We start from the raw sequence: 12,411 nt of genomic DNA on the forward strand, positions 1-12,411 counted from the left end.
GCAGAAATCCAAGGTGCGCTCCGCTTGAGTGAAATAATTATATGACGAGGAGGAGGAAAGCAATCAGAGAGGTCCAGCTGTTGGAGGCCACACACACACACACACACACACACACACAGACAAGTATACCAGATTTGTGCAGCTTGATGGGCTAGTATTACAGAAGACAAACCCCTGAGAAAGTCCCTCCACAGACAGCTTAAAGGTTTAATAGATTATAATGAAATTACGCTGGCTGTGAATGTCTCGGCTCTTACTTATACGATATGTGATGAAGCAGAGAGTCTCCTCCATTAAAATTCCAGTCTTGTAGCATAATCCTATGCAAGGATGGTGAGGGGCAGAGGGCAGAGGGGCTCTAACACAAACACATTCAACCACGTAGAATACTGACGTCAAAAAATGAGCATCTAAATATTTAAAACAAGTTGACACAGCACAAAATATATTAGAGAAACACAAACCTGATACATATAATCATATTCATTGTTTGCTCCAGTTAGTTGGGCTCAATGCCAGAAAAGTTTGGCTCAGACAAGTTTGACAACAAAGTAGTTTAACCTTGGCGCATCCGCAGCCACTTTAGACCCACACTTGAAACTTGAAAGGGTCTCCCTCCCCTCCCCACAGTGACCAGAGCCAGAAAATATCTGCTGTCCACCATGTAATTTGAGCGTCTGTACAACCTGCAGTGTGATGTGAGCTGAATCAAACTGCCATCATTAGTTGCAGAGGCGTGTTTGTCTGTTAAATCTCTGCATTGGCGTTGCAAAGTAAGCATGCAGGGCATGGTATTGGCTTGGATTCAGAATTTGATTAAAACAAGGACAAAGTGTCCTCATGGCACAGTTGTAAGAATGTATAGTACATTTGCCACACAGTTTCAGATTAAGGCGTGTCGCTCCTACAGTGTCAGTTTATACAGCAAGAGACATCCAGGAATTAACACATCAACATAATGGTGACAAAACACAACAAATTGACCTCACATTCAAACCAGGAAGCATAATAACATGTTCAAAAATGAGGGATAATGAAAGGATTAGCTGCAGTTTCTTTACGGAAATTAACAGAGCTTTAAGGATGAAAGAAAAGCAGGGGAAAAATTTTTACCATCAAATGCAAACACCTATTTATGCAGGCTCACGCTTGCCTGGGAACAGTAGATCAGCCCCTGAGTATGTCAACACTGGTCTGACAGATCCCAGGATACAGATGCAGCAAATCTAATCCCTCAGACGACAAGCAGCCTCTCAATTCTGCAGTGTGACCACAATTATCCTCATAACACAGAAGTGACACACGAGGAATATCAACACGTGTCAGTTTTGTAGCCAGACAGCACCGGACCAGATTACAAATGCAAGTTAAGGCCTTTACGCACTAGGAGTGTTTTATTTTTCATGCCATTATTTGGCACGCCAATACATTTTTTTTCAACTGTTGCTTTTGTCATGAGGACCTTCACACAGAACGTATATTATGATGTAATTAAAAGCCTTTAGTGTAGAACCTCTCAGTTTATTTTCGATTTCGAAGAGCGATAATCAACAGCTGTAGAACAAAATGCCCCTGGATGCAACTGGACAAACCTTCAACCAGTCAGATCAACGAGATGTGAGACTAAGCGACAGATGAGCTGTGATGGTGTAGCATCAATATATCTGTGAATGAGTGTCCCTCAGAATTTAAATATAGTGCGTCAACAGACAGTTTCACATCAGCTACAGCCATCTTGGTTGTCTTTGAAAATGCCGCAATGGTGCTCCTCTTTACAAGTTAAGTTTATGCTATAGATGTATAATAATAATTAGATACTGGATCCCAAGATGGCGGCTATTCAGTCCTATACCAAAAAAGTTTCTAGCTTTTGTTTTTACTGCCGCTGTATTTGGACCACTGAATACACACAGAAGTATTTCTCCTGCTGGCCCCACCCACAAGTTCCCGCTCGGCTCACAGACTTTATGTTGTGATGATGTCACAGATTTTTAAAGCCCTTTTCTCAGCGTGAGGAAATTCTACAAATATAAAACCTCAATGGATCAACAATTCATAATCGAAAGAGTCATAACTGACCTTGTTTGCAGTTCAAGGTGTCTTGTCAACAGTTTTAAAGATGTCTCAGGGGATTTTTTCGCTGCAGTACCACAAGTGGCCACTGGGAAAACTGTAAGCAAGGGTGAGCTGCTTTCCTCAGGGCCTGGTTTATGCTCGCCATTGTGTTCCTGGTGCAAGGTTGTTCGAGCCAAAAATGACATCATCATATATTTTGTGTTAAGTGCAAAGGCTCCACGAGATGTTTGTCATCGAATTAAACCCGGCCCATATTAGACAAATGGTTGTGATTGGCCTGACCAGGGACGAGACGCAGATGTCAGAGCAAATAAAACGTGTGCTCGCAGATCAGTTTTGTTCTCAACATGGCAGAAATGTGAGCTAGAATTCAACAGATCCCTGAGATCAGTTTCAGTACAACACAGATTAATTCACACATAACCCTAAAATAAATGTATCATTCTCCTTCCTCACATTTAGTACGGAGGCAGGCCCAATGCTTGCAGCCACTGCTGTAAATCTGACTCCTTAAGATAATTAAATTGTTCTAATCACTAATTCATGCCGGTGCACACTGCCAATACACAACAGGGCGACAGGATCTCAGAGTTATGTGACTGTCTGATGTGTTTTTAAGTGCCTGCTTATGGTTTTGAATAATTATTGTGCCAATCTGACTGCCAATATTCTCCGTTTGGAGATTAGTCCAAATATCAAACTTAACTGGAGGAAAAAATGTATTCATTCTGTCACATTTATCAACTTGCTTTGTTGCAAAGATAATTCCCTAGTTGCTCTTTCTGTCTTTGCAGGGACAAATAAAATTAGCATAAATGTTTGAGTCAGTTTTACTCAAGCTGTGCTGCTTTGAATATAGTTCATCTCCATCACTTAACTCAGTTTCATTTGCTCCTCAGGTAGCTTAATGGTAAGCCATTATCTTTATGGTGTAATTGATGTGAGTGTGTGTGTGATTGATCTTTATTTAATCTTTTAGATACTGATTATACATCATTGATTAACAGGCTAAAGAGGAGTCACTGGAGTCTCTGTAAGTACTGGAGAGTTCAGCATGAAATACACGCTTTACATTCAAGTGAAATTTTCCAGTTAGTATAGACACTGATATCACTAACAGACTATCAATACTTTGACCTTTTGTCCTTTAAAATTAGATATAATTTAGCTTTATCTTAGCTAGCACTGATCATTTTTCTTAATTTAAAATCATATTACTTGGTTTTATTGAGCTTTTAAACCCTCTTAAGATCACCCAGGTTATTAAAATGTCCGTGGGTCGCTACAGTAACAGCATCATGCATAAATGCCATATGTTACATATGTTGAAAAGTATGGGGATTAAGATTATAGATTTCTATTGATTTAAAGTACAAAATCAGTCATTTAAATGCCCTAAAATAATGTTACTTCACTTTTGAGATCTTGAGATGATAATCCTAATGTAACTGAATAATTGTACATCTTTTTATTTATTTTTTTTGATCAATTTTATCTGATAAGTAATTACTGTATGTCACAGAGTTGGGTCAGTGTAGTGGATTATATCCCTGAATTCAACTTTAAGAAGATCATCATAATCTGTGGATTATTTAAAGGTTACCTTTCCAAAAGCTACTGCTCAAGGCACACTTTAAACTTGAAGCTACATTTGAGCCGTTGCATCCATTTCACTGGGAAGAGCGGTGCTCAGAAATGATGTTAATCACTGTCCAACAACATACAAAAGAGCCCATCAAAAATCGTCCATCATAAGGGGCCTCTTAAACGGCAGCATAAAGAGAAAGATAATGGGAAGACTTGGGAGGTCCCTGGAGGGAGAAGCCTTTGAAAATTGGGGTCAGCAGCATCTATTGGAGGAGCTCATCATCCTACCCCATCTCCTCCTCCAACAGCCCGTCTAAAGCCTCCCCTGCTCTGTTACAGTACGACTGTATTTTCCAACATGATCCCAGTTTCCACAACCGCAACTTCACCCCCCCTCCACCCCTTCCCCCCTTCTGTCCTCCTGCCTCCCTCCATCTCCTTCTGTCTCCTGCAGGGGTGCTGACACATAAACCCCAGCAGGTGCGGGACGCGCTGGGGAGACACAGCCTCTAATTGGTCCGTGGTGGAGTCACAGCTGTTGCCCCCGACCACGGCCTGGTATGAGCTGCAGCGCCTGCCCCTGAATCGACAGCCCACTATTGTTCTCCAGAGAGGCAAAGCTCAGCTCCAATCCATTATAACGACTGCCCACTCAGACCATACAGTATCTGCCATTCAGTGTCATCGACAAATGTGAAAACACCTCCACTGTCTCATTCAGTTAAATCAAACAAACCCCAGGCTTCCTACCAGCCTTAAAGGGACAGTACACCCCAAAGTCAAAAATACATATTTATCCTCTTACCTGTAATGCTATTTATCTGTCTAGATTATTTTGGTGTGGGCTACCAAGTGTTGGAGATATCAGCCGTAGAGATGTCTGCCTTCTCTTGAATATAATGAAACTACATGGCACTCGGCTTGTGGAGCTCAAAGCATTTGAAAAATTAACAGCAACGTCTGTTGTCGGAAATCATGACCCAGTTACTCAAGATAATCCACAGACCTTGTTGTGAGCAGTTTCATGTAGGAACTATTTTCTTTCTACCAAACTACACCCACCAACTGTATCAACAGGAAGGAAGCGTGCATCTACTCATTGATGAGGTTTGTGACAGCGTGAGATGTAAACATTAATGGCGTCCTCCTCGACTGAGCTGTAAAGTTAGCTAGCTCAGTGGTGCTAGGTGAGCTAGCAGTAGATGCATGCTTCCTATTGTGGAGTGATGTAGAAAAAAGTTCCTACATGAAACTGCTCACAGCAAGGCATGTGGATTATCTTGAGTGACAAGGTCATGATTTCTGGAAAGAGACATTTCTGTTTAGGTTTTTTTTTAAAGTATTTTTTGGCACTTTGAGCACCACAAGCTGAGTGCCATCTAGATCCATTATATTGGAAAGAAGGCAGACATGTCTATGGCTGATATCTCCAACACTCTGCAACTCACACCAAAATTATCTAGACAGATAAATATCAATACAGGTAAGAAGAACAATATGTATTTTTGATTTGTGGAGTGAACTGCCTCTTTAATCCTCACTCTACTTATTAATTACCTAATTTCATCTTAACCCAATCTCTTAATAACACTCCCTGAGTTCCGTTTCCCTCTCAGGTTGTGCCAAGGTCAAAGAGAAGGCAGATTTACAGCGGATCACACTGCGTCAAATAAGCTTCAACAGAGGGTAACGACAACACACACCCCCACTCTCTGTGGGTGCAATTCAAGTTCAGTCACATTTTTGAAGCAAATAAAACTGTAATTTGTGCTGACATGCAAATTAAAGGTGCAGGGAATGCAGGCGGTTTAAGACATGTAGGTTAGGAGAGACAATACCAGCATTGAGTGTGAATGGAAAAGAAATGCCAGGCTTGTTTTGAGATCTATTCTTCTTACTCACATAGTAAAAGTCAAAAACAGTAGCGCAAACACTGACATCTCAGCTAACTCTTGTTACGTTTAATTGCAGCATCAACCTCGGCCTTAAACACTCTTGAGCTAGGAACGCTACATGTCAGCTTTTCTATCAGACCAGAAGAAGAAAAAACACACCAGCCAAACAATACAACACTTTAAGAATGTCAGCTCTTAATTCTGAATCCAAACAAGCCATGAAAATAGACCTTAATTGAATTAGGTCTTTCATTGTATGTGGGAGAGGAGGGGGAAATGATGGGCAATTATGGGGCATGATCAGTCTGCCCACTGGAGTGTTTGATCCCACAGGATACAGACGTGCTCAGACAAACAGTTATTTAAATCTCCACAATAGACGGAGCTAAATCAGGCTTGTGTAAGCTCCTCAATGAGGGGTGCAAAAACTACAGACGCCCCTCTCCATAAAACAAGTGAAACAATTTACAGCACAGAATTTATATGCTTAAATATATCTTGGCACTCTGAGTGATTTTTCTCTGGAGGGCGAGGAAGTAGAGTGGCTTACAAATATCCTGCAGTGCATATTAATCCTCCTTCATGAATATTTCTATTATAGGGAAATCACTCTGGAACACTGAAGCCAAGGAAGACATACTTAAGTCATCATCACTTCCATTACCCGGTGAAGTGAAGCATAAATGTAAATGAAGAGACAGGACATGTTAATGGAAATAGAGTAGGAACACACCTTCTCCTCTCACTGCACTGTGTGTCACTCACTGGGTGGAGTCTGCAATTACAAAGAGTGATGTAGTCTCACCTGACACTGAGATCCTCATGGACGCCTCCAGGGGCCGGTTGTTATCCAAGGCCTGGCTCAGCTGGATCTCTCCCGTGCTTTGGTTCAGGAGCACTAAGTTGAGCTCATTTCCCACCTCGAAGCTGTAGTGGAGCTGATCTGTGACGTCGGGGTCGTGCGCTGGGATGCGCCCGATCACTCCAGTGGGGAAGCTGCTCGACTTGTCCGTCACGTAGTTGTTGAAGATGATCTGGAAGTTTTTCAGCACGGGCAGGTTGTCGTTCTTGTCGACAAGTTTGATGTGGACTGTGGCGCGGCTGACCAGCGGGGCGGAGGTGGCCTGGACCACGATGACGTACTCAGATCTCGTCTCGTAGTCCAGGTCTATGAGTGCTGTCAGCTCTCCAGAGAAGATGTCCAGCTGGAACACCTCTGGGATGTTTCCCTCCACTATCTGATACATAATTTGTGCATTGCTGCCTTCATCTGGATCTGTGGCTGATATGTGTGCAACCACGATGCCTATGGGGCTGTTCTCCTCCACAAAGATGTCAAACTCATCCTTCTCAAACACAGGGGGGTTGTCGTTCACATCTAGGATTGTTACTTGGATGTTGACTGGTGTTTTAAGAGCAGGGACGCCTTTATCTACAGCGAAGGCCTGCAGGCTGTAAACAGGCACATTCTCTCTGTCTAACCTACGCAGTGTGCGAACAATGCCAGAGGTGGATTCTATTATGAAGTCTCCATCACCATCCTCCCCGCCCTGGAAGGTGTAGAAGACACGGCCGTTGAGCCCAGAGTCTCTATCAGTGGCAGAAACCTGGACGACGCTGGTGAACACTGGCACGTCCTCCATGACAGAGCCCACGTAGTGATCTCTGAGGAAGCGTGGGGAGTTGTCGTTGACGTCGTTCACCAGTATCTCCAGGTAGGTGGTGTCAGACTTCTGTGGGATGCCGTTATCTCGAGCAGTGATGGCGAGCGTATAGGAAACCTGGTCCTCATAGTCCAGCTCCATCTGCGTGGTGACAGCTCCAGTGTCAGGGTCAATGTCAAACTGAGGGATGCTGTCGTCCATGAAGTAGGTGATGCGTGCGTTCTCACCTGTGTCTTCATCAGTGGCGCTTATCACCACAACAGTGGTGCCCACAGGCCTGTCCTCGTTTATGTTGACGGTGTAATGCGAGCTCTGAAACACAGGCCGGTGTGTGTTGGCGTCAGTGACGTTAACAAACACTTTAGCGGTGTCAAGACGTGTACCATCACTTGCAGTGACAGTGAGGACGTACTGGCGTTCTAGTTTGTAGTCTAAAGGCAGCGCCAGGGTAATGAGCCCTCCTCCACTCTGACTGGTGATGGAGAATCTGTTGCGAGTGTTTCCGCTGGATATCTGATAGGTCACCACACTGTTGATGTCCTGGTCCACAGCTGACACTGTCACCACGCTGGTCCCTACGGCTGCATCCTCATTCAGTCGCATGTAATACGCCTTCTGAGTGAACTCTGGGTTGTTGTCGTTGACGTCGAGAATAGTCATGCTGATGCTGGCTGAGGAGGACATGACGGGGTAGCCGTGATCTCGGGCCTCCACTCCAAAGTTGTAAAAGTCTACACTCTCTCTGTCCAGCTCGGCTGCCACAACAATCCAGCCCGTGCTGTTGTTGATGCTGAAGGGGAAGTTTGGCGTGGTTTCAGTGAGCCGATACTCCAGCCTGGAGTTGTCGCCAGAGTCTGCATCCACGGCTTGGATGTGGATGATGGAGTAGCCCAGGGGCACGTTCTCCAGCACGGTGGCTTGGAAAGGGGTGCTGACGAAAATGGGGGCGTTGTCGTTAACATCCAGCACCTGCACTGTAACCAGGCCACTGATGTTAGAGAGCGGAGGGCGTCCCCCATCCTGAGCTCTGATTCTTAGAGTGTATTCTTTGTTCGCCTCATAATCCAGGTGGCTCACCAGGTCCATGTTACCTGTCTGAGCGTCAATATAAAACTGTCCCCTGGTGTTTCCGCTCATGATGCTGAAGTGGACGACAGCATTGCTCCCTCTGTCCTGATCTGTGGCGGTGACCTGCAGGATCTCTGTGTTAGGGGCCATGTCCTCTGGCACCTGGACCACATAGCGTTTCTCACTGAACTGGGGAGCATTATCATTGTCGTCCTCAACCACGATGTGGACAGTAGCTGTGGCGCTGCGGGGCCCGGGGTCACGACCTTGGTCGTTTGCCTCAACTAACAGCATATAGGCCTCCACCTCTTCCCTGTCTACCAGACCTTTGGTGCGGATTACACCAGACCTCGAATCAATCTCAAACACATCATTGGTCCCGTTACTATTGATGATGCGGTAAAGGATGTTCCCATTAACAGGTGCGTCCCCATCTGTGGCCCTCACAGTCAACACCTCATAGCCTATTTCTAGATTCTCCCTGATGCTTTCCTTGTAATCCTGCTGCTCAAACACGGGGTCATGATCATTAGTGTCACTGACTGTGACAGTAAGAGTGGCCATGGCTGTGCGTCGTGGCGTGCCATGGTCGACTGCTGTCACACGGAACACATGGGTGTCTTTCGTCTCCCGGTCCAGCACCTCTACTGTGGACACTGCACCATTGGCCGGGTCCACAGCGAAGAGATTGTTGGACCGGCTATCAAAAAGAGCTTCTATGAAATACTCCAGCCTGCCTGCCTCTCCCTCATCCACATCCACTGCTTTCAAAACAACAACAGGAGTCCCAGCTGGCTTATTCTCCGCCACAGACACCTGGTACATGGGAGGTTGAAACTGGGGGCTGCTGTTGATGCTTCTCCTCCTCCTGCTCACAATCCCTGAATCAGACTGAGCTGCCTTTTTTAACAGCTTCCCTATGTGGCCCTGCCTGAAGGGGCCCTGCCCCACACGCCAGTGGACGGAGATGGGGTTGACTTTTGCACTTCCTGTGAGTACATCACAGAGCAGGTCCATCTCCAGGAGTGTGTCCTCCCTCCAGCACAGCGTCTCAGACACAAACAAGTCCCCCTCTGAGAAGTAAAAGTCCCTGCTGTTGGTGACTTTGCAGCGGATCACTTCTCCAGGTAGCAGACCCCCCACTGCAAATAAAGCAGAGCCTGCCTGGTGGCACTCTGAGCGGTGTTGGCTGTGCGCGCTAAACAAACTGAGCACCTCCATGTCCCACTGTGGTTTCCTTTTACGCTTGTTTGAACAGTTCCTACCGTGAACATGCACGTCGTACTGGCTGGTGAGGAGGTGCCTGGAGCCGGAGTCCGTGCAGTCAGCCACAGTGTACACGGTGAAAGGGTTGGAGCGCAGCGAGGCGCACTTTACCGAGTCCGAAACAAACACAATGCCCTCCGCCGCGTCAGTCCCCAGGAACCGCTCCGTGAATTTAGGAGCGAGGACTTGATCCAAAGTACACCGTGCGCCCTGCTCCATGCCGGCCACCACCGTCCTTGGCCCCGCATCCTCACTGATGTGAACGGTGTAACAATGCGCCAGCGAGACCAGTTTACACCACCAGAAAATCAACAACAAATCCCAGTTAACGAAGTGCATCGCTCCTCAGTGTGTGTTCAGCCGGCTCTCCGAGGGGGAATCTCCGCAGCTCCTTATTCCGTTAAACTTTCCGCCTGTGAGTTTCCCTTTGTTGCAGAGGAGCCATGCTCTCAGTGGGCGCACTTCTCACCGGTCACTCCGGCTGGTTGGAGGAGGTAAACCCGCAGTCACCTTGGCCGGAGCAGCTCACACACACTCAGTCACACACGCCGGGAACAACAACAGCAGCAGCAGCAGCAGCAGCAGCAGCAGCACCTCCGCTCCGTCCGCGTAACTCCGCTTGAATGGTGAAAATGGCTCCAGCTCCCCCTGCGCCTTGAGGCTCCTCATTATCATAAACCTGTGTGTGTGTGTGTGTGTGTGTGTGTGTGTGTGTGTGTGTGTGTGTGTGTGTGTGCAAGCGAGAGAGAGAGAGACAGCTCTGTTAGGGGTCTGAGGACTAAACACAAACCCTGACACTGGAGATAAATGGTAACTTCCTTAAAGCTTCATTCAGCTTCATTTATATCCAACAGAAAGCAACAAAAGCGAGACTTTCATTAGATAAAGTTTACTGACAACATTGTGTTTCATCATTTATTTTTCTTGCCATGTTTGAACGCTTCAGCTGAAGGGACTGACCTTTTTATCTTTACATTAGTTTGGGTTTTATCTAAAAGTGCAACACTTCAATGACTAAGACAAACATGTTGTGGCACATAAACACTCCAGAACATTATTATCCTCCTGAGACGTCATATTTGTGGTTTCCTGCAACTTGTACTTCATTTTGTTTAACTTACACCTGTTGTCCTCGTTGGTGGACACTTTTTTTGTGGTAGTAAGAGCACAATACACTAATCCATGTACTAACAGCACTGTACTACTAGCAGCCATCTCTGCCAAATCAGTCTGCAGCTGATCCTGACACAAAAGTGAACAAAACCTGATCACATTTTATAGTTGAAACTTGTTTATTTATGATTGATAATGTTTGTAGTTCAATATGGCAACACATTTTGACCAATTTTAGCAACAGTAACAAGCTAAGACACTGTTAATTAGGAAGTACTTGTCTGAGGACATTGGGACTTCTTGTTGATGATGGGTTTTTTTATATTTATTGGGTCCTACTGATCCCAAATAGCTAGGAGAAGTTAAGAATGCAAACCAAACCAAAGTTCAGGTTTCAGGAGGAAATTTTTATCACTGACAAACATAAATGTCCAGGGGCGTAGGTGTCATTTCAACACTGGGGGAGGACACATATGACACATGACACACAGTGTTTGGCAGGTGAGAATTTAACAATTTTCTTCATTCTGGGGAATTCTTATTTACCAATTTGTGCACTTTCTGCGTCATCTATGGTGTAAATGTCTTTAATTTTGTCAAAATAAAAGCCCACTGCTACTTTTTTGCTTTTATTGGGGGGTCAAATGCACATGCTCCAAATATTGAGGGGGACGTGTCCCCTTAGTCTCTACCTGAAATCTACACCTATGTAAATGTTCACCTACATCCACCCCTTGTCTCCACAAAGGGTTTACTCATTAACTGGCAGACATTCCTCAAATTTTAGGCGAAGAGTGTCTTAACACAACATGAAGACGTTCCTTCACTGGATGCCTATTGTTCAAAACTCTACTAAAACAGGACAGTTTAAATTTGGTCTATGAATTAATTTCAGTTCATTTGTGCTCATCATCATGGTGTTTTTGGATCCATAAGTTGATATGCTTTCTATTAGGTCTTCATTGATTCATGTCTTTTTCAATTTTACCCAGGTCCTGTGTCAAAACTTGAGCAGTAAAAAAAATATTAGTATAAGGTCAACTCTGTTAGAGTAACATGCACATGGAATTAAAAAAAAAGCCCAGTGCATTTAAACTGAGCACAGAGCTGTGCTGATAAAACAGAGAAACAGCTGTGAAACTTGATGTGCTGAACGTTACTGCCACCTAGTGGACAAACTGCAGTCACACACTTTCCACCAGCTCATCACCTCACTACAGTAATACCATTATGTGCAGAGTTGAATGCAGAATGTCCACAGGCATCAGACATTTATATTTAATACTTTTAAAGACATTTTAGAGATAATTTTAACCAAATTTAAAGGTCCAGTGTGTAGGATTTAGGGGGTTCTATTGGCAGAAATTAAATATAATATTCATAAACAGTGCTGGGGAGTAGTGAACTACACGTAATTAAACCAGTAGTTTCACAACATTTTGCAGTAGCTTGCTGGTGGTTCAGCTACATTCATAACTGCATTGTAATTCAAGCAGAAATTTACAGTTTTTTTTGTTTGTTTTTTACTTTTTTGCTTAGTTAACTACTGAAACTACAAACAGGCCATAAAAAAGGAAGCAATTATTTTTTTTATTTCACCATTGCTTCTCTACTGTAATCCAACCCCCATTAACCACAGTGAGTCATAATTACTGATTAATGTTATTTATTAATAAAAAAGAGAAGTTGTTGCATGATATTTCAGAAGGTGCCTGGTTGAGTAACCCTGCTTGGTGCAATAA

General features: G+C 44.5%; 3 protein-coding genes across 7 annotated transcripts in view; 2 read left to right on the forward strand and 1 right to left on the reverse strand.

The window, feature by feature from the left end:
* Positions 1-10,197, reverse strand: part of celsr2 (cadherin, EGF LAG seven-pass G-type receptor 2) — a 95,107-nt gene extending 84,910 nt beyond the window's left edge. For all 3 annotated transcript variants that reach the window (XM_050037506.1, XM_050037505.1, XM_050037504.1), the window contains exon 1: positions 6,364-10,197. In XM_050037506.1, the coding sequence (XP_049893463.1) occupies positions 6,364-9,895 (3,532 nt within the window). In that variant the 5' untranslated portion in view covers positions 9,896-10,197. The remainder of the gene's footprint in view (positions 1-6,363) is intronic.
* The window catches only part of sdhb (succinate dehydrogenase complex, subunit B, iron sulfur (Ip)), a 197,114-nt gene that overhangs the window by 13,572 nt on the left and 171,131 nt on the right, over positions 1-12,411 (forward strand). The gene's annotated exons all lie outside the window — the stretch shown is intronic.
* Positions 1-12,411, forward strand: part of LOC126385677 (MICOS complex subunit Mic10-like) — a 51,956-nt gene that overhangs the window by 13,572 nt on the left and 25,973 nt on the right. The gene's annotated exons all lie outside the window — the stretch shown is intronic.

This window comes from Epinephelus moara, chromosome 24, assembly GCF_006386435.1.
Source record: "Epinephelus moara isolate mb chromosome 24, YSFRI_EMoa_1.0, whole genome shotgun sequence".
In the NCBI taxonomy this organism is placed as follows: Eukaryota; Metazoa; Chordata; class Actinopteri; order Perciformes; family Serranidae; genus Epinephelus; species Epinephelus moara.